The sequence below is a fragment of the Sylvia atricapilla genome, chromosome 5 (genome assembly GCF_009819655.1).
Source record: "Sylvia atricapilla isolate bSylAtr1 chromosome 5, bSylAtr1.pri, whole genome shotgun sequence".
NCBI classification, from domain to species: Eukaryota; Metazoa; Chordata; class Aves; order Passeriformes; family Sylviidae; genus Sylvia; species Sylvia atricapilla.
In genome coordinates, this window is record NC_089144.1 from 20,416,692 (window position 1) to 20,443,888 (window position 27,197).

General features: G+C 47.1%; 2 protein-coding genes across 2 annotated transcripts; both read right to left on the reverse strand.

Moving 5' to 3' along the window:
• Positions 1-1,508: 1,508 nt before the first annotated feature.
• LOC136361145 (endonuclease domain-containing 1 protein-like) lies at positions 1,509-26,276 on the reverse strand. The gene is made up of 3 exons (XM_066318866.1): positions 26,211-26,276; positions 4,051-4,366; positions 1,509-2,051 (listed from the first exon to the last, which is right to left on the reverse strand). The coding sequence occupies exons 2-3, from the start codon at positions 4,330-4,332 to the stop codon at positions 1,509-1,511; spliced, it is 825 nt and encodes a 274-aa protein (XP_066174963.1). The 5' UTR covers positions 4,333-4,366; positions 26,211-26,276.
• LOC136361142 (endonuclease domain-containing 1 protein-like) lies at positions 20,858-26,252 on the reverse strand. The gene is made up of 3 exons (XM_066318862.1): positions 26,211-26,252; positions 24,215-24,536; positions 20,858-22,205 (listed from the first exon to the last, which is right to left on the reverse strand). The coding sequence occupies exons 2-3, from the start codon at positions 24,503-24,505 to the stop codon at positions 21,660-21,662; spliced, it is 837 nt and encodes a 278-aa protein (XP_066174959.1). The 5' UTR covers positions 24,506-24,536; positions 26,211-26,252; the 3' UTR covers positions 20,858-21,659.
• Positions 26,277-27,197: the final 921 nt, after the last annotated feature.

Sequence of the window (27,197 nt, forward strand, 5' to 3'; positions counted from 1 at the left end):
CCACTTTGTTCTTGCCCACTGCCAGGAGAATAACTGGTGTCTGATTACATTGGTGTGGCTGTCATGGCATCTTCAGATTGCATTTGGACACCCAATATCATGCAAGAGTGCTCAGGACACTGTGATATTCCTGGTGGTGGTAGAATTTTCAGGGATAAGCAACCTGTTGTTTATATGAAATATGACCATGCACCAGTGCAGCACTGCAGGAAATAGCTTTTATTGTAAGCTCTTGCAAACTCAATAATGTAGCACACATTGGTCTTTTACAATCACTGTATCCATTAGCCCAAATCAGTTTCCCATAAATCTGCAGAAGAGCTTCAGAAGCAGAGCAGAGAATGCAGGTTTCCTAGGAGTGCATCCCAGGAATTCAGCTTTGGCTGCTCAAAGCTTTCTATAAATCTGACGCCATAGCCTGCCTGGCTGATACATCAGGTGCTGCTCTCATGGTGCAGTTTCAAAAGCAAGCAAAGAAAAGCATGTGCCAGGTTCACAGAATCACTGAATTTTTGTATTTTGGAGGGACCTCTCAAGATCTTCTAGTCCAGACTCCAGGCTCAAGCAGGATCAGCTAGAGCAGATTGTCCAGTATCATCTGTTGTAGGGGTTTGGGTATCTGCAGACATGGAGATCTCCAGAGAAGGTCTCTGGGCAATGTGAGGTGTCCTGGTCCCACAGCCTTCCTAAGGAGGTGAGGGACAAGTCAGCTGCACACTCTAAGGGACAGCTAAGGAGGAGAGGACTCATCCCTAAGAGCTCTCTCCTGAGATGGGCAGCAAAGCAAAGCAGCTGTTGGCTGTGCTCACATCTTGGTGCCTTTGAGCCGAGGAGGAGGTGCCCTGAGGGCCAGAGCTGGAAACACACCAGAGAAGGAAGCAGCACAGACGCTGCACAGGACATTTGTCCCACACTACTCTGCTCTGCTGAGACCCCAGCTGCAGTGCTGCCTCCAGCTCTGGGGCCCACAGCACAGGCAGGATACAAAGCTTTTGGTTTGCACTGGAGTCCAGAGGAGGTAATGAAGGTGCTGTGAGGGCTGGAGCATGTCTGCTGTGGAGAGAGGGTGGGAGAGCTGGGCTTGTTCAGCCTGGAGCAGACTCCTGAGAGTCCAGTACCTGAAGGATGTGTCTTAGACAAGGCTGGAGAGGGTCTTTGGACAAGGCTATGGAGTGACAGGACAAGAGGGAATGGTTTCACACTGAGGGAGGGCAGGGTTAGATGGGGTATTCTAAAGAAGTAAATTACCATGAGCAGACTGTTGTGTGAGTAAAAGTTACCCAGAGGTGTTTTGACTGCCCCATCCCTGGAACCATTTAAGGCCAGGCTGAGGAGGGCATGGAACAAGCTGGTGCAGTGGAAGATGTCCCTGCCATGGCATGCAGGTCAGAATGAGATGATCTTTAAGGCTTTAAGGTCCCTTCAAAACCAACCCATTTTGTGATTCTGTGATTCTGTGACACATGAGAAAAGCCAGTGAGCCGTTTCTATTAAGAGTGTGAGCCTTATTACCGGGGACAAGCATTCGTAAACAGCATAATTTTTTCCCCTTCGTAGAACTGGGTCAACCTGGCCTCCAGATCTCCCAGGCTGAGGACCTCCACCTTGTCCTTGTCGTTCTCAGCGATGGCTCCCCAAGCCTTCTTGGGCCGTGTGCCCACCACACAGCAGGCAGCTGACCAGATGTGGCTGGGTACATTAACCCTGTTATTGGAGATGTAGCTCTTCCCAGGCACAGCACCCGTGATGACGTAGGTGGTTGTACAGTTCCTAGTTCTATGGGCCATTGTTGTTTTCTCATAGTTATTCCAGGTACCCATGTTGAGTGCGGCGTGCTGGGGCACTATGTTGGTGAGGGTGAAGGTCGCCGTCTTGCTGTTCTGACCCCTTTGGTGGCCACTGGGGCTCAAGTGACCACGGTTCAAACCTTGGAGGTGGCTGTAGTCTTGGTTGAGAGCCTGATTCCTGCCCATTATCTGTGGACGGATTTTGTATCGAGCTCTGATGGACTCCTCTGTATCCATTTGCTTAGGAAAACTTGAGTTGATCAGCTTGAAAGGGTAAGAAGAGGGAAAAGTGTCAGTACTGAGGATGCATGCAATGAAACAGATTACGCTGGAGCAGATGACTGTGATGGTCAAAATTACATTTTTTGTAATTCTCACTGCAGAAAAATTTATGAATATGAGAGAAATTATACACATGCTCCTCCTACCTAAATACAGAACCTTTAAAGAGAAAGCAGCTCAGAATCTGCTCTCATTTTGACTTGAGACCTTTGTGATCCAGCCTGCAGCCTGTGCTGGGAGCATGGACACATGCATGGGACAAGGAGCATTTTCCACTCTTAGGATTGAAAGGTGACTTTGGTGAGAAACCTCCCCTACCAAACCTACTTCCCTTTCCCCCTTTCTCCACAGCCCAAATCTGCCCAGGGCTCTCCCTGCATTCCCTCCTGCCACACTGCTATTCTAAGATTCTGTGATTGTTTTGTGTTGTTGCTACAAGTGTACCTCACATCTGGAACACCAGAGGCTGCCTCCTCTAACACCATACCCAGGGAGGTGTGTTAGAAAATCAGTCCTGGAGCTGAGGTTTCCCTGGGAGGGCTATAGTTCATTTAAAGAGGAACATTTTTACTCAGGAAGCCAAAAAATCTGAATGTAAATGGAATCTATTACAGCAGTGCTAAGAATGTGCATCAGAGCTGATCTGGGCCAGGGAGCATCTTCTGCAGCATCACTGGAAACAAATTACAAATGATCAGCCTCTGAGAGGGGCCTGTAATCCCAGAAGAGTCCTGAGGAAACTAAATCCTCCAAAAAGGCCTCTGAAGAAAGTTGACAAATTCACAGGTTTTTCAGGTATCCTGTGTCCAGGGTCAAGATAAGGCCAGTGATGGGTTTGGAGCATGCTAGTCTAGTAGCAAGTAGCCTGGCCCATGCAGGGGAGTTGGATTAAGATGACCTATGAAATTCCTTCCCACACAAACCACTCTATGATTCTACAAAACGATAAAAGTTTTTCTCCCTCCCTAATGTAGAGGCTGCACTAAAACAAAACCAGGTTATTTGCTCAGGTTCATTTGAGTAACAAGTGCGAATGATTATTTTTCTCAAAGCTTCAATACCTTGTTGTTCATTTTAGAGAAGCATCTTTGGCCCTCCTCTTGATTTTGGACATTATGATCTTTCACATTTTCACCCAAAGCTCTCCTCCTACTCTGCCCATATAGAGGTCCTGAATTTGCTGTTCTTCTATTCCTTCATTGCCCTGGCCTGTCTTACCAAAGTTCTGAAAGACATTGGTGAGGGCTCCATACCCTGTGGAGTTCTGTCTGTCTGCTGGACCCTTCTGGACCAAGCCTGAGCCAAAGGTGCTCAGGGGTCACTGGCCACGGATGGAGATCACAGCCTTCTGACTGGACTGACACTGATGCTCCTCACTCTTCACTGCCTGAAATGTCACTTCAGAAATCCTTCCTCTCTTAACCTGACCCTCACATCTCCAGTGTCTTTTCTCCTGAGGCTTTGTCCCTGGGCCATCTCACCTCCTTCTGAGTTTCTCCTCACTTCTCTCACACCACTCACAAAGCCTCTTGGACTGTTCACTGGGAGTAGATAAACTCTATCAGGGATGACAAAACAGCTCAGGGAAAAGTGGGGATCAGATCCCAGCAGGACTGTTGGTCTTTCAAGTGCAGCCTCTCTTGGATGCCTTTTTCCCATCACTTGGCCACTCACCACAGCAGGGCACAGGGAGGGGAATCATTTGACTTTGTCATGTAATGCCAAGTAATCTGATTTGCTGTTCCTGTCAGGTCAGGGCAGGAAACTGGGCATCTTTGGGATATGATTCATCTCATTCTCCTGCTGATGTCTCAGATGCACCAGAGGAGCCATGTGGTGCAGCTGTTTGAAGCTCAATGAGAAAATTCCCATTCAGTGTGTTCAATTGCATGTGTGTAGAGAAGTGGGATAAAAATTGGTTAAATGATGCAGGTCATCTTTTAATGACTGGAGGGTGATGTGTGGTAAGACAGACACTCACCTGGGGCTCAACAAACCATGATTTAGATCTAGTGCCAAATCCCTGGTAGTAGATGTAAGCAGAGTAGACTGGAATTCTCCTGCGTCGGTCATAAAGAGTGGCAAAGTGATAGGAGTTGCTGTAGCGCTGGCAGATCTTGACCGAGCTTGGTGCATCCAGAGCACGGTTTGGAGGGGCCCCTGCATAGAAAAACTGACGACAACTTGCAAAGGATAGCGACACCTCGCTGTGTCCCAGCCAGAGGCAGCTGGACAACACCTGCAGCAGCAGCAGCCCCAGCATCGTGGGAGGATTTCAGGGAAGGGCTCTTGCTCTCCTGGAAGGCAAATGGAGAGGGACACTCAGCTTGGAGAGAGCTGGACATGGCCTGGAGCCTTCTTGTGCAGGGGACAGAGCTAACAGAGGAGGGGATCATGAGAGACCAGGAAAGGAGAAATTTCTGTCCTCCACGATATGGAAAAATCATGAGGGCAATAAGGGTGAAACCTAAACCAGGGTTTAGGTGCCCAGAGGAGGCAGCAGTGGGAGAAGTCAGCCCGTAGAAGGGAGGAGCCAAACCCACCACGAGTGTAATCAGCTCTCACAGCAAGGTTAACTTGCAACTGAGGCACAGCCCTGGGACAAGGTCACCTTTGCCCACCTCCCTCGTGCTCTGAGCACCTTCCCACAGCAGACACCTGCAGCTGGGTAGGGACTCTGCTCAGCCCCCTGCAATGCTGAGCTGGGCTTTAATCTCCTGGGGCATTGGGCAGGGAAAGAACAGCAAGGCTGCACTTCCAACACGTCTCTGGCCCCATCCAGGTTCACACAGACACGCAGCTCTTCCACTCTGACCCAGTCTTGAACCCCAAATGATCCACCTGGGGTCCTGCCTCTCAGCTGACATTGGACAATGGGGGTTCTGCTGCTAACCTTGCGTTTCCACAATATCCAACCCCAGATTCTGAACTTGCAGTCACATGGAGAGAGAAAATGAAAGGGGCCAAGCCGATGATAGCAGCAAGCATGAGGGAGAACACCTCTATCTTATCAACGCAATGGCTGCTGCAATGCAAGCTCTGAGGGGCAGCTCCTTCTTGAGGTTGTTTGGGTTTCCTGCTGATGCCCATCCTTAGCTTTGATGATTGATTTTCCTGTACAGTCAAAGGAACCAGTGCAGGAATTTCTATTTCTTGCACAGCCACCTGTCCTCTTTTGTCTTTCTCAGTGGGGATGTGATTTTCAGCAGTCAGTAAGATCATTCCTTTATGAGAAAACTGCTGAAAAGCTCCCTGGGATGCTGGCAGCCGAGCTAGAGGCTTTGTCTCCTTTCAGAGGCAGCACAGGTTTGGGATAGCAAGGATGATTTCATTTGCACTGCCAGACACTCAGTGGAATGATTTAAAATCATCAGCATTTGGAATAAGGCAGCTAGGACAGGCAATTGCAAGGGTTCCTGGGAGAGAAAGCTGCCACAGCCTCTAAAGCACAAAGCCCATCTCAGGCTGGGAAGAGTCTGACCTGAGGACTGCTGAAGGTTTGACAAGTCACTTTGCACATTTGCTCTTTTCTTATCCTTCTCCCTGACCCTCATCTCTCCATTTCCATTGAATTCAGGATGTTGAGCTGCACACAGCCCTGCTCTGACCTAAGATATGTGGTCTTTTTTCTCTTTTTCACCCCTGGATCAGGAAGGTGCTGACCAATGAGCTGGAAACTGAGAACACGAACCACAAGTAGGGACTTTTTACAGTAGTGGGCAGAGCATGCCCACAGCTACCCCAAATCAAGCAGAGAAGTGTCTGAAAAGTCCTTCTGCATCACCCATACCATGAGATTCAAATATATCTATCTTACTGAATATCTAACTTAATAGATACATAGAAAACCTACCGTGAGAAAGAGCAGCACAGGATCCCGCTCACAGTCCCAAGTGACAGAGGATCTCAAATGCCTGTGCTGCAGTCTCAGATTGTCTGGGTTTATATACTCTCCAGGAAGAGACAGTTGTTAGATTTCCCAAGCAGAGATTAGTGTACAGACCACACTTCTGTTTTTCTAGAAGGTTTTTTGCAAGATCCTGGGTGAAGATTTGGTACTCAATAATTTCCTGCTTACTTCTGTTTCAAAATCTGATGTTAATTTTCAGGTGAGCTCGCCTGAGTTGCTTTCCCAAATCATTCCCTCTGACCTTGCCCTTCTGAATAACAAAAAATACTAAAGTGCTGCAACATTCAGTGGATGCTTAAACTCTGAATGTTCCATGGACATCTCCAACTTCTCCAACTCCAGCCTAGGCTTTATCTATATATATTTATTCCCAAGCTCAAGAAAGTCTTTGAATATTGGAGTCAATTGTGAGGAAGGAGCAAGACTTTACCCTGAAGCAGTGTCTCAGAACACACAGCTGAACGTTCCTTTTGTCTTCTCCCTGTAGAGAGGTCTGTTTGAATCCTCAGGAGTGCCACTGCAACCTATACCCAGTCATAAATTTGTGTCTCCTTATAAAGAGAGAATTGCACTGAAAAGCGACATTTTCTGTTTTTATTTAGGGAAGTTTGTTTACACGCAGCCTGAAATGGGTTGACAGTTGTTTGTTACAGTTTCCTCAGAATTTCTCCCAAATTTGCTGACTTGCAGCATGGTATGTCAGGATCACTTAACAGGGTCTGGGGACCTCCTTGATCATTTCATCAATCCCACCAGCTGCAGCTGCTGCTGCTCCAGCACCTACACGTGACCACAGAATCATTGAATTGTTAGGTTTTGGAGGGACTTCTCAAAATTTTCTAGTCCAGACTCTAGGCTCAAGCAGGATCAGCTAGAGCAGGTTGTTTAGAATGTTCTCTGCTGAGTCTTCAGGTGTGTGGCACATTTGAAGCGCTTGGGAAGCAGCATTCCTGAACACCTCCACACATGACTGCCAATAGCAAGGGGCATTTTGCCCATGTACAGCAAGTGAGAACATCAGTGCAAGGAGTGTAACAGAAACCCACCGAGGTACACAACAGATAAATAGTTCCTCAGAAATTAGAGGTATGAGCTTACAATATAATCTTATTAAAGTTGATTAAAAGAAAGGTTTGGCTCTCAGATGGACCAACGAAGTTTTGCCCAGCTGCTCTCTCAAGCAGAAGATAGAAGATGCCCTTGTCTTGGTTCTCCTGTTTCCTTCTCTTTTATGACAGCACATGGCAACATGTTCAGTCCAAAGACTGTGAAGCCTTGGTGTCACTGGAAAAGGACTAAGCAAGGTGCATGGTCCAAGCCGCTTTGCAATGAAGTGGCCTTAGGTTGCAGTGTCTCCTCACATCTCCCAGCAAAAAAAATTTTTTCCTAAGTGTCCAAAATGCCTATGACACCCTGGAGCCCAGAGCTCTCCCCAAAGATGGACAGACAGAGCAAACTGCAAAATTGTCCTGCCATGTCAGTGCAGCTGCATCTTCCAGGGAGCAGAGGTGCTTCCCACCCCACCGTGGGCATGGGCCAGCTCTGGGCTCAGCAATGAGCTGCATCCCTATTCCCCATTCACATCAGGCTCAGCAGGAAACAGAGGCAATCCCAGGTGAAAAGTGCCTGGCAGCATGCCTGTGGAGCTGGGGCAGCCCTGTGCTCAGCTGCAAGCTGGGCTGCTGTGAGAAGCACAGAATCATTTCTGTTGGAAAAGGCCTCTGTGATTGTGGAGTCCAACCTTGGACCAGTCACCACATGGTCAACTGGACCACGGCACTGCGTGCCACATCCAATCTCCAGGGACTGACATTCCACCACATGCTCAGGCAGTCCATTCCCATATTGAATCACCCTTCCTGTGAAGAAATTCCTCCTGATGTCCCTCCCCAGAATCTCCCCTGGTGCAGGTTGAGGCCTTGAGCTTTCATGGTCTCCCTGGTTGCCTAGGAGAGAATGCTGAGCCCCAGCTGGCTACAGCCCCTTTTCAGGGAGCTGTAGAGAGAAATAATCTCTCAGGGCCCCCTCTTCTGGGCTAAAGGGCACCAGCTAATGGTGATCCAAAAGACAGGACTGATTGCTTGGATGCACGTCAGTTTATTGATCACAAAGATTCAATATATATATGCCTTTTAAGCTGTTACTAATAAATTGCTTTTCACTTAAGCAATAAGAACTGTAGCAACCATATCTTATGTTTCTCAATAACGTTGCTTAAGTATAGGCAAGGACAGACCCCTACAAGCGTGTATGAGCTTACATAAGCTAAGCATACTCAACATAATCATTATCTTCTACTTCCCTCTTCAGGGTAGGGTCTACCACAGCCACACTGCCTGCCAAGGCTTGTGGCCTGCCAATGCTAACATATCCACTCCTGTGATGAGCTGAGCAGAGCTGTCAGTCCTGCTCTCTAACTGCACCGTTACATCTCCCCCTTCTTTTCTACTCATTCAAATCTTTTTTTGTGGACTTATCGATTCATCTCTGAGCACACTGTGAAACATATTGCAGGCACATCATCATAAGCAGCAGTATGGCTAACACATAAATTCCCATTTTAACTAAGTGCTTAAGCCAGCCAGTAATTCCCTGTCTCCCTGTCCTTCGAGTATATGTCTGAGCCAGCTGCTTTCATCTACAACTCTTAATTTCATAACTCTATCTCAACAGGCCTGTATGCAAGCGTGGATAGACTGAGAGTTATCAGATAGGTTCATAAAGCATAAGCCTTCAAAATCATCACAACCACACTTATGTGCCAAAAGCAAAACACCAATTGCAGCTCTAAATTGCAGTGTAGCATGTCTCACGTTATCTATGACTGTTAATAAACCTGCTAAAGCTGAGCTAGTAGCATTAGCTTGCTTTGCAAACCAACAGACAAGGTTTTTAAAAGTTCTTAGTGCATGTGCTTTGCCAATGGATGGAATAATTGAGGCAAATACTCAGGCTCCGTGGTTCCAAGCTTGATACTATTATTACAGTCTGGGCTATACATGTGTGTACTACATTGTGCTTGTACTAACTCATGCAAAGATGGTAAGTTTTCTTGTAAAGAGTGAAACATGGTTAGTCGCTCAGAAGTGCAAGGACCTCCTACAGCCCTTCCTTGTATTCCTTTCCAAGCTCTGTTTCCACATATTAAAAATATGTTGTCTAATAATCCAATAGCATAGCTTCCAGATATAACTGGTGGAGGCATGATATGATTAGACCAGGCAGAAACATTGGCATAAATTCCTGTACCTGAAACATCAAGGCCAAATCTTCTCTCATTATAGAGGCTGGCAGTATCATTTAGAAAGAAACATGCAAAAGACTGCATTAATTCAAAAATGTCTTATTCTTGTGGCTGAATGTAAAGGGAAGGAAAGATCCTAATGTTATCTACCCCTCAACCACAGTCATTAGAAAAATACCATCCAGCTGGTTCACCTGCTTTTTTACACCAACTTTCATTACAGCACCACACAGTCTCAATTCGGCCTGGGGCAGTACATTCTTTTTGAGCTGTCAAATGTTATAAAGTATCCCATTCACTTTTCTCTAAAAGGCATAGCTATTAAGCAAGTTTGGAAAGAATCACCAGGGAAGGTCATGAATGGTCACAGTTATAGTTTCATTTAAAGCTTCAGCTAACATAAGCCAAACATTATGATCTGGAAGGGGTGGCACTGCAATCACTCCTCCATTGTCAAGGCTGAGTCCTACCAAAAGGATTAGCTTGAAAGGGCAAATCTGACCCCAAATAATGCCAGTGTGGGAGCCAGCCATACTCCTGCCCACATGCAAATCTTAATACAATCACCACACTAATAACATAAAGGATCACATTGCAGGCAGTTACTATGATGGCAGTTTGAGATGCATTACCACCATTTGTTACACTTTTGAGGCTGACACAAAACCCCTACTTGATGAGAATAGTCTCTGCAAATAAAGCAAGGAATAGGGTTGTTCTCAAGTTCAAGTCTCTCCTTAAATCATTCCAACTGCTGTTCATGAAGAGAGGCTTGTTTTGCAATGCTGTCTCTTACTGTCTCTGGAGTGAGTTGGCCACAGAATTCAAAGAGCAGTGTAAAATCAATGAGTCTTCTCAAATCAAGTAGAAGTTGGCTGAAATGGTGGTCGGGTGGAGAAGGCCTCAGCAGTCTCTGGAACTGAGGCTGCGGTGCCTGGATTTACCAGTGATGGAGTGATAGGGTGATCCGGATTCTCAGGAGAGGTATTCAAGGATTCTCTGAAGAGTCTCATGTTTTCAGCTGGGATTCACTTCAGACCACTCTCTGTGGAAACACGAACAAAACCTCTTCCCCATGTGACAAGGAGATAAGGTCCCATAATCCTACCGGTTTCTAGGGCCCTAATAACTGGGCTGGGGCCTTCTGTTTAACTTCTAACTGGGAGATGTTGGTTAAATGCCTTACCATTGGAGGGTTAGGATCCTCAAGGGAGCAATTTTAAAAATTAAAAACATACAATGCCTTCTGTAATCACTCAGCTGGGGTAGCTCATTCCCCCTTTTTGTTGTAATTACAGATGCATACATGAACTGTGGGCCTTCTCAATAATAGTTTGGCCTGTGGAGGAATGGAGAATCCCCAATCTGTGTGTTACCCTCCAGAGGGCAAGGAAGTTAGCAACCCTCTGGGAAATGTACGCTGGGCCATTGTCAGTTTTGATTTGTGAGGGAATTCCCAGGACTGCAAAGGCACTTGCAAAGTGATGGCAAACATCTTTCGCTGATGCAGCCATGTGACAGGAGGCAAACAATGCACCTGAAAAATTGTCTATAGAGGAGTGAATAAATTTGAATGTGCCAAATTCAGGAAAGTGCATAATATCTGTTTGCAAAATTTGATGACTTTGGAGTCCTCTAAGGTTAACATCTCCAGCAAGAGAGGGAAAGGAGTGCCTTTGACAGTCTGGGCACACAGACACAATGCTAGAGGCTTGGCACTGAGTCAAACCACAGGTGCATGCCAGTGCTGCAGCATTCTGGGGAAAAAAAGAGTGACTATGTTTTGCTTGGGTAAAACAATCAGGTGACACTTGCACAGGTAAAATTAGTAAATCTAACTAACTGCAATGAAACCCCTCTGTAATGAAACCAGGTAAAGTTGCATGAGACCTTACATGCATTACAAAGTAGGGGTATTTCCTGGCATCTAAAAGAAAAATAAGTTGTTGTAACTACCAAAATAATTATTTGTTGTTGGAACCACCAAAATAATTCTTTGTTGGATGCATTTTTGAGTACAGCAGCTTTAGCTCTCGTGACAATTCCTGCAACATAAGCAGAGTCTGTTATTAGGAAGAAAGGGATAGCAAATGGCTGAAAGGCTCACCCAACATCTACCATTTCAGCAATCTGAGGAGAACCTGAAACACTAGTTACATCTGAATCCCATCACTTGTGATCTATGTTCCACTGTCCTGGGGTGACTGTGATGCCTGTACCCCAAATCATCTGTTCTGTGTGTGCTGTATGCTGAGTTCTGTACCTTTAAGAGGGGTTCTGAGAGTGAAGCATGGAAAGAAGAGGAGCGCAGTTTGTTTTGAAAACAGTGTTCACTCCTTCGCATTCTTCTTTCTCTCTTCCTCAGGACTGTGTTTTCATGGGATACATGGACAGCGGCCAGAGAGAGAGGTTTTTTTCCCCTTATAGTTAGTTTAGCTAGCTGAGGCAAAGAAGCTTCCTGGACGGTTTTTGTTTCTTTTTTTTTTTTTTTTTCCTTTTTCTTAGGATTGTTTAAATCTGCTCTGGACTGAAAACCCAGAGAAGGACTGGGATCTGGCATCAGTGGCCCACCAGGGCCTGGACCTCGGCATTTTCCAGCACCAAAGGGACTGGGACCAATAAGAGACTGAGAGAACCAAGCTAACTCCTGGCAAGGACTTCCTCAGTTTTGCCATCTCTCTATGGAGCAGTGAGAGGTTTTATTGTTTCATATTTTTTTCATTCTTCATGCTTGTGGGTATTTTGTTTATTAAATAAATATTTTTGCCACTTTTCTCTGAGGAAGTTCTTTTTCCTGGACGGTCTGGGGGGAGGGGCCATTTGGGTTTGCTCTCCAGAGGAACCCCATTCAGAGGTTTCTTCCCAAATTTGCCCTAAACCAGGACATCCACCAAAGCATCACTGACTTGTGGGTGCAACTAGATCCATCTGTAAAGACAGTTACAGCTTGCAACAGAATCTTGCTTCTTTAGGGCCTCATCAGGAGGTTAAAACTGGCTATGAGCTTGTGCTTTGGGGCATGAATAGAAAGTTGCCCAGAAAAGTCAGTCAGGGCTTTTTGAAATGCTTCAGACTGTTGTAATAGCCTCTGTAAATAAATCATAGTAACAGAACAACCGTAGCTTGAACAGAAATCTACACCAGCAAGTGCGGTTAACCTTTGTCAAGCTTTTACAATAAGCAAAGCAAACATTTCATGCTGGGTGCTGATAGTTTGCCCCTGGTGTGTCAAAAATATCCACTCTAAGATCAACAAAGGGACTGGCGCTTTAGGGTCCCACTGGTAAATTAAAGTATGGGGTTGTTTAGCTGGGTTCAAGATTGTCAAAGAAAAGGGTAGCTCAGAGGCCCATCTGGCTGCTTGCTGATCTGAGACAGCATTAGCTACTTGTAGCAATGCTTGGCAAGCTTCTGGTGTAAGCTTCCAGGGTGATAGAAAATCTGGCTCACCCTTTAACAGATCAAACAAAGGGCTTAGATCTGCATTTGCAATTACTAATAAGGAGGGAACCCAGTTAATGGTCCCTGAAAAATGTTGGGCATTGTGCAAGGTGTGAATGTCTGAATTTACAAAGGCTGAGAAGAAATAAACTGGTTCTGAATGTGCCAGACAAGGTATTTCCAAGGGGGTTGACACTGGATTTTTTCAGGAGCATCACAGAGTCCTGCTTGGGTTACAGCTGCAATGACAAGGGCTAGGGCTTACTCCACAACCTCTTGGTTTTTGCTGCAATCAAAATGTCATCCACGTCATGGTACAAAAGGACATCAGTCATATTTTGGCAAATGGGACTGAGGACCCTTGCAACAAACCACTGACACATAGTGGGTGAGTTTTTCATTCTGTGAGGTTGAACTACCCAGTGATAGGTTTGCAAGGGAGCAGCATTATAGTGCTTGGTACAGAACAGTCAAATTTAGGAACATCATCAGGATGCAGAAGGATGTAAAAAAATCAGTCTTTTAGGTCAATGACTGTCAAATGCCAGTTACAGGGGATGATGGTGGGAGATGGGAGACCTGGCTGAACCGTTCCTATGTCCTTGTTACAATGTTGATTTTGTGGAGGTGGTGGAGCAAGCACCACTTGTCATTTTGTTTTCTGATTACAAACAGAGGCAAATTTCAGGGACTGGTAGAGGGGACTAAATGCCCCTTCTGAAGTTGTTCTTCGATAAGTTCAGTGAGTGTGTTAACTTAACTAGCAGCAGGGGCCATTGGTCCATCTAGACAGGTGTCGCAGTTTTCCAGCTTAATTTCAGGGTGTTGCGCACCACAATGGCCCCAGTTAAAAATCCAGTTTTGAAACCCCATTGTGAAAGTACACCTTGTCCCCACAACACCATAGGCACAAGCACAACAAACAGATTTACACAAGCTACATGGCCTTCTGGTCCCATCACTTGAATGAGGTGGTGACTTTGGTAACTGCAACTGCTTCCCCCCAGTCCCAGTGAGGGCTTGGGGCACCTCTGTGAGGGCCCAGGTGGGGGTCCACTTGGCTTGAGAAATGACGGCCACATTGGCTCCAGTATCTAAAATACCAGTGAACATTATCTGCTGTCCCTGTAACGACTGGGTACACTTGCAAGTGAGACCTTTGTTGAAATGAATAAAATGTAAGAGGTTCCCATTTTCTTACACAGTCTGTCATTTGTTAAAAAAGTTGTACTGTTTCAAATGTTATGCCAGTTGTAACCTGTCTGTTAAGAAAATTATGCTGTTTGTACCAAAGTTTGTACCCTCAAAAATCTTATTCCAAGTTGTATACCCCCTCTAAAACCCCAGGTTCCCTCCCCTTCCGTCGGGCTAGACTGTCGCCATTCCCACCGGCTCCTCGAACTGCCGGCCCCGCCTAATAGGAAAATCCAAGGACTTCCATGGTGCACCGCTCCAAAACCGAAGTGCAGCTGCCTGCAAACGGACCCAAAAGCCATGACCCAGCACAAAATCCAGATAAAAGGGAGACACTACAACACCGAGAAGACCCTCAGCTACCTAAGGACTGAATTCTGCTTCTGCCGCCTCGCCATGACCACAAAGAGACTGGGAAGAAGTGACGCCCCTAGACCACACGAGCCCAGTTGAGTTCCTGGGGATTTCCGTGAGGCCGGAACTCCCGACTCTGTGACGAGAGCAGCAGATTCGTCTGACAACTCCTCAGCTGCGACAGGAGCGAGAACGGCGATGGGAGCGAGAACAACGACAGGAGTGGCGACGGCGCAGGCGACCCCTCGAGTTCCCCCTTGAAAGAGCTGACTAATATAGGCTTTTCAAAGTATCAGGTCTCCTGGCCCATTTATAACATTTGTCAGAAATTTCTTGCACCCACAATATTTGTGGGTTTCCTGTAGAGCCAAATCCTCCCACCTTCGTGTTGCATTCGTTTACAGGGGGTAGTGAATCATGTGGAAGATTAATCAACTGTGCAACATGGGTTTCCTGGGAGACAGTACAGAGTGGAAAAGGGGTCCATGCCGTTATCTTAATTTCATCATTACTGTCTGTGTCTATGACTCCAGGGAGTACAAAAAGTCCTGGAAGGGCAGTTGATGATCTCCCTAAAAGGAAGGCACTTTTCTGGGGCCCAGGTGGTCCAAAAATTCCTGTAGAAAGTAGATGAACAGAAGAATCGAGTAATGTTACTGTAATTGAGGTTGCCAAGTCAAATCTGGAGCTGCTTGCACCTGCTGGGCGAAGACTTGAGGCGACCTCTCTGCTGGGAACCTGCAGTCAGCATCTGTGGTGGCAGTGTCTGCAGCGGCTGAGGCATTTGTGTCTGAGCATGGTGCCATCCCATGCTCTGGTTCTGGTTTCCCAGGATCTGGTGACCTTTAGATTCATACTTAGAGCAACATTGGTTAGAAAAATGCAGGCCGCTATGGCATTGTGAGCACACGACTGTGGATTCGGGCTTCTCTTGTTTTAAAGCAGGGCAGTCTCTTTTGAAGTGGCCAGGTTTGGCCCGAGCAAAAATAAACTTCTGCAGTCCTAGAGGGACCTTTAATGGCTGTAAAAGTTGTGGCCATGGCTTCATATTAATATTCTAATGTGCCGATATGGTTATACTCTTCAACCATTTCAGTCAGGGCTGGGTCATGGTAAGGTAAAGACTTAGGGAGTTTTTTTACAGTCAACCTTTGCATTTTCAACAGCAAGTTTTAAAAGCAAAATTTCATGAACCTCTGGGTTATCAGTTTGATGTTCAAGGGCTTGCTTAAGGCAGTCAATAAAATATATAGGGCTCCTGGGGTCCCTGGACTATGGTTGTGAATGCTTTCTGAGGCGTTTTTGCATCAGAGACTATAAAAAAAGCCTGATGAGCTGCATCCCGGACTCCCTCGAGGACTTCTCTTGGGCAGTCCTGAGGACGGTCAGTGGGATTTGAGTATGGTCCCATTCCCATAAGTGAAGTGTGAGAGCTGCGAGGGTCTGATTAACATGACCCATATAAGATATAGGAAGGTTCCACAAGCTTTTCTCCCTCTCCTTTTCCCATAATGCATATTGAGTCAGGCTTTAACTGCAAGTGGGCTAGTGTTCTTAAATCATGCAGCAGCATTATGTGGCCTGCAAACACCAAATCCAGCAAGCTCGTAAAATATGGCAAACTGACACCATGCTCTGTGACTGCCTGCCAGAGCTCTTTATGTTTGAGAAAGATTCTGTTCCAAATGGGCAGTTCGTTTTCACATCCCAAAAACATGACCAATGCAACAATTCTTTTGGCAGTGTCCAAGCCCCCCTCCCTTAGGACTTGATGATTCAGACAAACCCAGGTGTCATTGGGATCGGGATCAGGGGGATAAAGGTCTGGCTCTTCTTCAGGGTCGACAGGTTCAGGGTTAAAAGGATCCCCTTCACTGTCTTCACTGTCATCTGGGCAAGACCCAGCAGCAAATGCCCCTATAGATTTTGAGGAGTCCTTTTCCCTCTTAGTTGCAAGAGGGGAGGTTGCAGGGGCTAAAAAGTCTGTACCAGGAGAGACACGGCCTCTTCAGATTATAGAGTTCTGAGGCTCTGCAGCAGCAGGAGGGTAAGCGACATCCCCTTTATCTTTTGCATGGAATTTTTCTTGGGCTTTTAAAGCCTCAAAAATCACTCTCCAAGAGGGGAGTAATTGTGCAACAGTTTTATCTCCTTTCATTGTGGTATTCCATAGTTTACATCCCACATTGTCCCAAAAGTCTGCCATAAAGATTGTGGACAAGGTAACTCCTGGGACTTGAGATGCTGTCCATTTGAGCATAGCTTTGAAATAATGCAAGAGCAAAGAATTGCTGTGCTTTTCCAGCAGGTCTGTAGTAGGTTCAAATACATCTTTCTCATGGGCTGTCACCCCCTTCCCCATAGTTCCCCATACCTCATCTCCCTTTCCTCCAAGCTCCTCATTGCCGGCCAGGCTCCTGCTTCCTCTGTGCCCTCGCTGAAGTTCCGTGTGGCATTATCACCTGCCACTCACATTGAGTGGCCCTCCTCACACTCACACAGTGGGAACCAATTAAAGGTGTGGCACTGATTACTCACATGCAAAAAGTCAGTTTATTGATCACAAAGATTCAGTATATATACCCCTTTTCAGCTGTTACTAATCGATAGCACTTCGCTTAAGCAACAATAACTGTAGCAACCATATCTCATATTTCTCAATAACATTGCTTCACTATAGGCAAGCACAGACCCCTACAAGAATGTACAAGCTTACATAAGCTAAAAATAATCAGCATATCATTATCTTCTGCTTCCCTTTTCAAGGTACGGTTAGCCACTGCCGCACTGCCTGCCAAGGCTTATGGCCTGCCAATGTTAACATGTCCACTCCTGTGATGAGCTGAGCAGAGCCCTCAGTCCTGTTCTCTGGCTCCATCTCTACACCTCAGCTGCTCCTCACAGGCCTTCCCCTCCAGAGCCTTCCAGCCCTCCAGCAGGCTGAGTCTGCCACCAAACCTGGTATCATCTGTGATCTTACTGAGGCTTCACTGAATCCCCTCATCCAGATCATCAGTAAAGATATTAAAGAGGACTAGGCCTGGCAGTGATCCCTGGGGGACACCGCCTGTGGCCTGACGCCAGCTGGATGTGGCACTGTTCACCAACACTCTCTGGGCATGGACATCCAGACAGTTCCTGAGCCAGCCAAGAGAGCCCCTCTGCAAGCCGTGGGCTGAGGGCTTTTCCAGGAGAATGCTGTGAGACATGGTGCCAAAGGCTTTGTTGAAGCCCAGGCAGGCACTTCTGCAGCCTCCCCCCTCAGCCACCGGGCTGGTCATCTGGTGATCAAAGGAGATGAGGTTTGCTGGGCAGGACGTGCCTTTCCTAAAGCCCTGCTGGCCGGGATTGATGCCTCGGTGATCCTGTATGTGCCGTGTGATCCCACTCAGGACAATCTGCTCCATAACCCTTCTGGGAAGCCAGGTCAGGTGGATACGCCTGTGGTTGCCCAGATTCTCCTTGCAGCCCTTCTTGTGGGTGGGTGTGACAATGACCAAACTCCAGGCCCCTGGGACCTCCCCAGTCCCCCAGCACTGATTAGAAGTGATGGAAAGCAACACTGGTCATATATGAAATCAGGCAGAATGCAAGGGGTTCCTTTTCTCTCTTGGGCTGCCCATGTATTTCACAAGCTGGCTGTGGATGGCAGGGCATTTCTGATTCCTGCCAGGGGTCAAGGTGCTGGGAAGAGCGTGGGAAGCTGATAGAGGTGGCACTTCTGGGGTTGGTGTGTAGGATTTGCACAGCCTGGCTTTTGGTAGCAGGGGGCCCATAGAGACGCTTTCTGTGAGGAGATGCCAAAAAGCTTTCACCATGTCTGGCAGATCCAATCCCTGATGGCTCTGAAGATGGACATGCTGCTGGCCAAGGCTCGGCCAATTAGAGATGTTGGTAATGTGTGCAGTGATAACATATGTGGGAAGAAAATCAAAATGAAGAGGGGCGTGCAGATTTCATTCCATCCAGAGAAGAGGAGGTGGTGAGAACAAGTGAAGGAAACAACATGGGGACACCAAGGTCAGTGTAGAGGGAGGGGCAGGAGACGCTCCAGGTGCCAGAGCTGAGATTCCGCTGGAGGCTGTGGTGAAGACCATGGGGAAGCAGCTGTGCCCCTGCTGCCCAAGAGGATCCACAGGGTATGCAGAGATCCACCCACAGCCTGTGGGAGTGGTGCCCACACAGGAGCAGGTGGATGTCTGGAGGAGGCTGTGATCCAGTGGGAGACCTGGTGGAAAGAGGGGTCCCCTGCTCCCAGGCAGGAGCTGCCTCATCTTGGAGGACTTCATCCTACGGAAGAATGATCCATGCCACAGCACTTTTGGGAGGACTGTGTGCCTGTGGGAGGGAATCATGTTGTAGCAGTTTTGATTGGACTGCTGCTCATGAGAGTGGAGCCACGCTGGAGAGGTTCAAGGAGAACTGTCTCCCATGGGACGGACCCCACTTCCTGAGCATCAGAAGAAAACCTTGAGTGATGAACTGATCAAAATTCACCACACTCTGTCTTGCTGTGCTGTTTTTGGGAAGGAGGGAAGGGTTGGGTGAAGCTGTTTTTAAGGGCTATTTTAGTTCTCATTATCCTCCTCTGATTCTGAGAGTAGTCAACTCCCTTTCTATCTCTATGTGGAACCGTTTTTGCCCTGGCAGTGTTTTCTCCCAGTCCTTATCTCAACTCATGAACCCTTCATTAATTGTTTTTTCTCTCCTCTGCCCTGCTGTGGCAGTGGAGGGTGAGTGGGCAGCTTTTGTGTGTGCCTGGTGTTTGTCCAGTGGCAAACCACGAGAGCTGGTCAAGCAGCCAGTGGTTCCAGGGCCTGGAAAGAGGATGCAATGGGTCATGGCATGAGTAATGGTGGGGATGAATGTGGTCTCAAGTGAGAGATCAAGTCAGAGACAGTCCCCTGACTTTCAGCAGAGGTGTCTGCAGAGGTGCCTCAGCCTGAAATCACACTGATGCTTTCATCCCATCAAGGTCTGTGTCAGCATTTGATCCTTGTTCTAATAAATAAGGAGACGGGACTCAGTGTTCTCATGCAGAAAAGCCAATTATTTATTCACAAAGCTCATATTTGTATGTAAATCCAGAAGGCACTTTGTTAAGCCTAATAGAGTAAAACTCAGTTCACTGGTCAGTAAGGGCTATTGTATACGTGTATAAAATTTTCACTCTTCAGATATGGTTACAAAATTTCTTCACTGATTTTCATGGGTCAGATTCATTGTTTATGCTGGTCAAAACTACTTTTCTCTCTAAGAATAGGTTCATTCTTATGCCTTTTCTTTATGAGAACTTACAAGCTACTTCTATCTTAGCTAGAGTATCACCATCTAAACCATATTTTATGAAGCCTTTCTTTTATACTATCTTCACCTCTTTGCAACAATCCCAGGAGAAAAAATCCATCCAGGCGATGACCTGGGATTTCAGGAGCTGTCCAGAAAAGGTGGTGAGAGAGATGTCATCACTTTGCTCTCTTAAGAAAGTAAATCTTGTCCTACGTCTCTGTGTAGCCCAGCTGGCACAAGGCAGGGCTCTTGCTGCTCTGGCAGCTGGAGGCAGCAGGAGCAGAAGTCCATGGTGCTCCCAGGCAGTGCCCCGTGTCTGTGCTGGGATCTGGGTCCCTGTGTCAGCTGTGCAGAGCCCTGGGAGCTGCCCCTGGGGAATGGGCCTGGCCTGTGGCTGCTGGCCCAGCTGGGGGTGGGTGTTGCCCAGGATGCTGCAGCACATCAGCCAGCCCCAGTGGGGTTCTCCAAACCTCAGGGCAGCTGCAGTGGCCCGGGGTGCATCTCTCTCTGCAGGTGAGGCTGGCCTGGAGCTCTGCTGGCTGCAGTCAGAGCTGGGAGCCCAGCACAGCTGGAGACATCTGCATGGGGCTGCCTCCCTCTGCACCTCCACCAGAACCTATGTTTTAGTCCAGCCCCCAAACAGGTTGGTCCTGGCTGAGCAATGAGACCCAGGAGGATGATGAACAACAGCTCCTGAGCTGACAAGTCCAGTCTCCAGCTGGCACCTCTGGAATTGACACAGCTTGTATGAGCTGTTGGCACTCTGGCCCACATTGTTCTTGCCCATTCCCAGGACAAAACTCCTGTCTGAGTATAGAATATAAGACATGATATAAGCAATATAGCAATATATAAACAATCCAGCACTGCAGGAAGAAACTTTTATTGTAAGCTCTTGTAAACCTAATGATGTGGCACAGAATGATCTGTTACAATCATTGAATTCACTAGCTCAAATCAGTTTCCCATAAATCTGCCAATAAGGTTGAGAAGCAGAGAATGCAGGTTTCCTAGGAGTGCATCCCAGGAATTTAACTTTGGCTGCTCAAAGCTTTCTACTTATGTGATGCCAAAGCCTGGCTGTCTGATACATCAGGTGCTGCTCTCATGGTGCAGTTTCAAAAGCAAGCAAAAAAAAAAAGCATGTGCCAGGTTCACAGAATCACTGAACTGTTGGATTTTGGAGGGACCTCTCAAGATCTTCTAGTCCAGACTCCAGGCTCAAGCAGGATCAGCTAGAGCAGATTGTCCAGTATCATCTGTTGTAGGGGTTTGGGTATCTGCAGACATGGAGATCTCCAGAGAAGGTCTCTGGGCAATGTGAGGTGTTCTGGTCCCACAGCCTTCCTAAGGTGAGGGACAAGTCAGCTGCACACTCTCAGGGACAGCTAAGGAGGAGAGGACTCATCCCTAAGAGCTCTCTCCTGAGATGGGCAGCAAAGCAGCTGTTGGCTGTGCCCACATCTTGGTGCCTTTGAGCAGAGGAGGAGGAGCCCTGAGGGCCAGAGCTGGAAACACACCAGAGAAGGAAGCAGCACAGACGCTGCACAGGACATTTGTCCCACACTACTCTGCTCTGCTGAGACCCCAGCTGCAGTGCTGCCTCCAGCTCTGGGGCCCACAGCACAGGCAGGATACAAAGCTTTTGGTTTGCACTGGAGTCCAGAGGAGGTAATGAAGGTGCTGTGAGGGCTGGAGCATGTCTGCTGTGGAGAGAGGGTGGGAGAGCTGGGCTTGTTCAGCCTGGAGCAGACTCCTGAGAGTCCTGTACCTAAAGGATGTGTCTTAGACAAGGCTGGAGAGGGTCTTTGGACAAGGCTATGGAGTGACAGGACAAGAGGGAATGGTTTCACACTGAGGGAGGGCAGGGTTAGATGGGGTATTCTATAGAAGTAAATTACCATGAGCAGACTGTTGTGTGAGTAAAAGTTACCCAGAGATGTTTTGACTGCCCCATCCCTGGAACCATTTAAGGCCAGGCTGGGGAGGGCATGGAACAAGCTGGTGTAGTGGAAGATGTCCCTGCCATGGCAGGCAGGTCAGAATGAGATGATCTTTAAGGCTTTAAGGTCCCTTCAAAACCAACCCATTCTGTGATTCTGTGATTCTGTGACACATGGGAAAAGCCAGCGAGCCTTTTTCATTAAGAGTGTGAGGCTTATTTCCGGGGACAAGTATTGTTGAACAGAGTAACGGTTCTACCCCTGTACAACGTGGACAACCTGGCCTCCAGATCTCCCAGGCTGAGGTTCTCCACCTTGTCCTTGTTGTTCTCCGCAATGACTCCCCAAGCCTTCTTGGGCTGTGTGCCCACCACACAGCAGGCAGCTGACCAGATGTGGCTGGGTCTGTTAATCCTCCCGTCAGCAACGTAGCTGTTCCCGGGCACGGCACCCGTGATTACGTAGGTGGTTGTACAGCCGTTGCTCATTTTGGCCATTGTTTTGGCCTCGTAGACATTCCACTGGCCAGCATTGAGATTGCTGTCCTGGGGAACTATGTTGGTGAGGGTGAAGGTTGCTGTCTTGCTCTCTCTACCATCCTGATGGCCATTGGGGCTCAAGTGACCACGGTCCAAACCAGTCATTTTGTTGTAGTCATCGAGGACAGCCTGGCTGTCTTTGATTTGGTCTAAGGTGAACTTGTGTTGATTTATGAGGACTGACTCTCTTTCCATGTCTTTAAGATTATTTTTATTTATCAGCTGGACAGGGAAAGAGAAAGAGGTGTTAGAATGGGAAAGGAGATTTCCCTGGTGCAGAAATCTCTGATGATCAAAATCACACTTTTTGTAGTTCTCAGTGCAGGAAAATGTATAAATCTGAGAGAAATCATACACATGCCCCTCCTGTATAAACACAAAAGCTTTAAAGAGAAAGCAGCTAGAATCTGCTCTCATTTTGACTTGAGACCTTTGTGATCCAGCCTGCAGCCTGTGCTGGGAGCATGGACACATGCATGGGACAAGGAGCATTTTCCACTCTTAGGATTGAAAGGTGACTTTGGTGAGAAACCTCCCCTACCAAACCTACTTCCCTTTCCCCCTTTCTCCACAGCCCAAATCTGCCCAGGGCTCTCCCTGCATTCTCTCCTGCCACACTGCTATTCTAAGATTCTGTGATTGTTTTGTGTTGTTGCTACAAGTGTACCTCACATCTGGAACACCAGAGGCTGCCTCCTCTAACACCATACCCAGGGAGATATATTAGAAAATCAGTCCTGGAGCTGAGGTTTCCCTGGGAGGGCTGCAGTTCATTCAAAGATGAATATATTTGCTCAGGAACCAAAAAGATCTGAATGTAAATGGAATCTATTGCAGCAGTGCTAAGAATGAATCTCAGAGCAGCTCTGGGCCAGGGAGCATCTTCTGCAGCATCACTGAAACCGAGTTACAAATGATCAGCCTCTGAGAGGAGCCTGGAATCCCAAAAGAATCCTGGAGAAACTAAATCCTCTAAAAGGACCTCTAGAAAATGTTACAAAATCCAAGTTTTTGGGTGGCCTAGTTCCTAGGTCCATGAGGAAAATGCCAGTTTGGATAAGGCTTGGAGGATGCTGGTCTAATGGCAAGTGACCTGGCTCACGCAGGCGACTTGGACTGAGATGGGGTTTAAGGTTCCCTCAAATACCAACCACTCTATGATTCTATAAAAAGAGAGAAATTTCATCTCTCATTTATCTGGAGGCTGCAGTGTTGCAAGACCCGATTAGTTGCTTGAGTTGTTATGCCTAATAAGATGAAATTATTATCTTTTTCATACCTTCAACATATTTTTTGTTCATTTTCAGGGAAACATATTTAGTCATCCTCTGGAGTAGGGCATGTGGCTTCCTTCTCTGGCTCACCTTCCCCCAAACAATCCTGCCACTCTGTCCATAGCAATGACAGGAAATGCCTGTTTTCCCCTTCTGCAATTGGCCTGGCCTGTTCTACTGAAGTTTGTCTGGAAGACATTGGTGAGGGCTCTACAGCTTCTGCAGTTCTGTCAGTCTGCTGGATCCTTCTGGACCAATTCACAAGCCAAAGGTGCTCAGGGGTCACTGCCCTTGGATGGAGATCACAGCCTTCTGACTGGACTGACACTGATGCTCCTCACTCTTCACTGCCTGAAATGTCACTTCAGAAATCCTTCCTCTCTTAACCTGAAGCTCACATCTCCAGTGTCCTTTCTCCTGAGGCTTTGTCCCTGGGCCATCTCACCTCCTTCTGAGTTTCTCTTCACTTCTCTCACACCACTCACAAAGCCTGTTGGACTCTTCACTGGGAGTAGATAAACTCTATCAGGGATGACAAAACAGCTCAGGGCAAAGTGGGGATCAGATCCCATCAGGACTATTGATTCCTCAAATTTAGCTGCTCTTGAATATCTTTTGCCTGTCACTTGTTCTCCCACCACAGCAGGGCACAGGGAGGGGAATCATTTGACTTTGTCATGTAATGCCAAGTAATCTGATTTGCTGTTCCTGTCAGGTCAGGGCAGGAAACTGGGCATCTTTGGGATATGATTCATCTCATTCTCCTCCTGATGTCTCAGTTGCATCAGCGGAACCATGTGGTGCAGCTGTTTGCAGTTAAGTGAGGAAATTCTCATCCAGTGGATCTATTTGTGTGTGTGTGTGTAGTGGGGTGGTAGGGAATAAAAGGGGTAATTTAAATGCTGCAGCTCATCTCTGATTCACTGGGAGGTGATGTGCTGTGAGAGAGACACTCACCTGAGGCTCAACAAACCACCATGTATGAGGTCTCTTGCCAGATCCAGGCTTGTAGATGTAAGCAGAGTAGACTGGAATTCTCCTGCGTCGGTCATAAAGAGTGGCATAGCGATAAGAGTTGCTGAAGCGCTGGCAGATCCAGGCTGGGTTGTCTGGATGCAGGACATCATTTGGGAAGGTTCCCTCATAGAAAAACTGAGGACAACTTGCAAAGGATGGCACCACCTCGCTGTGTCCCAGCCAGAGGCAGCTGGACAACACCTGCAGCAGCAGCAGCAGCCCCAGCATCATGAGAGGATTTCAGGGAAGGGCTCTTGCTCTCCTGGAAGGCAAATGCAGAGGGACACTCAGCTTGGAGAGAGCTGGACATGGCCTGGAGCCTTCTCGTGCAGGGGACAGAGCTGGCAGAGGAGGGGATCATGAGAGACCAGGAGAGGAGAAATTTCTGTCCTCCAGGATATGGAAAAATCATGAGGGCAATAAGGGTGAAACCTAAACCAGGGTTTAGCTCCTCCACTCTGACCCAATCTTGAACCCCAAATGATCCACTTGGGGTCCTGCCTCTCAGCTGACATTGGACAATGGGGTCCTGCTGCTCACCTTGTGTTTCCACAACATCTAACCCCAGATTCTGAACTTGCAGACACATGGAGAGAGAAAATGAAAGGGGCCAAGCAGATGGTAGCAGCAAACATGAGGGAGAACACCTCTATCTTATCAACGCAGTGGCTGCTGCAATGCAAGCTCTGAGGGGCAGCTCCTTCTTGAAGTTGTTTGGGATTCCTGCTGATGCCCATCCTTAGCTTTGATGATTGATTTTCCTGTACAGTCAAAGGAACCAGTGCAGGAATTTCTATTTCTTGCACAGCCACCTGTCCTCTTTTGTCTTTCTCAGTGGTGATGTGATTTTCAGCAGTCAGTAAGATCATTCCTTTATGAGAAAACTGCTGAAAAGCTCCCTGGGATGCTGGCAATCAAGCTAGAGGCTTTGTCTCCTTTCAGAGGCAGCACAGGTTTGGGATTTGCACTGCCGGACACTCAGTGGAATGATTTAAAATCATCAGCATTTGGAATAAGGCAGCTAGGACAGGCAATTGCAAGGGTTCCTGGGAGAGAAAGCTGCCACAGCCTCTAAAGCACAAAGCCCATCTCAGGCTGGGAAGAGTCTGACCTGAGGACTGCTGAAGGCTTGATAAATCACCTTGTACATTTGCTCCTTTCTTATCCTTCTCCCTGACCCTCATCTCTCCATTTCCATTGAATTCAGGATGTTGAGCTGCACACAGCCCTGCTCTGACCTAAGATATGTGGTCCTTTTTCTCTTTTTCACCCCTGGATCAGGAAGGTGCGTACCAATGAGCTGGAAACTGAGAACACGAACCACAAGTAGGGACTTTTTACAGTAGTGGGCAGAGCATGCCCACAGCTGCCCCAAATCAAGCAGAGAAGTGTCTGAAAACTCCTTCTGCATCACCCACACCATGAGATTTCAATTCTATCTAACTAACTTAATATCTAAGTTAATAGATATATAGAGAGCACCTACCGTGAGAAAGAGCAGCACAGGATGCTGCTCACAGTCCCAAATGACAGAGAATCTCAAATGCCTGTGCTGCAGTCTCAGACTGTCTGGGTTTATATACTCTCCAGGAAGAGATAGTTGTTAGATTTCCCAAGCAGGGATTAGAGTTCTTACCATACTTCTTATTTTCTAGAGGTTTTTTGCACGGTCCTGGGTGAAGATTTGGTAATCAATATTTTCCTGCTTACTTCTATTTCAAAAACTGATGTTAATTTTCAGGTGAGCTGGCCTGAGTTGCTTTCCCAAATCATTCCTTCTTTCCTTGCTCTCCTGACCGCAAAATTCAGTGCAAGCTCTGATTGCTACTTGGATCTCTCCATCTCCAACCTAGGCTTTGTCTATATATATTCATTCCAAAGCTTAGGAAAGATTTTTAATATTGGAGTAAATTGTGAGGAAGGAGCAAGAGCTTACCTTGAAGCAGAGTCCCAGAACTGGCAGCTGAAGCGTTCCTTTTGTTTTCTTCCTGGAGAAAGATCTGTTTGAACCCTCAGGAGTGCCACTGCAATCTTTACACAGTCATAATTTTGCCTCTTCTTATAAACAGGAAATTCCACAGAAAAGAGAAGTTTTCTTTTTTTTATTCAAGGGCTTTTTTTCACACCCATAATGAAATGGTTTAACAGTAGTTTGTTAAGTTTCCTCAGAATTTCTCCCAAATTTGCTGACTTGCAGCATGGTATGTCAGGATCAGTTAAATACATACCGAGTTGGAAATGAGCCTCTTTTTATAAACACAGAATTCCACAGAAAACAGAAATACTCTATTTGTTTTAGAGTTGCTTGTTCACACCCACCCTGAAATCAGTTGACAGTTGTTTGTTACAGTTTCCTCAGAATTTCTCCCAAATTTGCTGACTTGCAGCATGGTATGTCAGGATCACTTAACAGGGTCTGGGGACTTCCTTGATCAATCCCACCAGCTGCAGCTGGTACACGTGTTTCTGTTCCCAACAGAACAGCTCTGGTGGTGTTGGATGGACTGTCCTGTCTCTGAGGACACTCAGATTTTCACAGGCTGCTCTTCTGCAGCCTCTCATTACATCCTTCCTATGGCCAGGCTACAAATATCCTCTTGCCTGATTGCCATGGCTTTGTAACAGCTTCATGCCAGCAGCCTGGGAAGGAAAAGGCTCTGGGGATAGCCCAGAGCACCTGGCAGTACTTGAGGAGTCCACAGGAGAGCTGGAGAGAGAGACTTTGGACAAGAGCATGGAGTTGATAGGTGTGCTGGGTTCAGAGTTAATTTTCTTGACAGCAGCAGGTATGGGGATGTGTTTGGAGTTCTGTTGAACACAGAGTTGATAAGACAGAGAGGTTTTTGTTATTGCTGAGCAGAGCTTTCTTAGAGCCAAGGCCTTTTCTGCTTTTTGGACTCCTAGGCTGGTAAGGAGGCTGGGG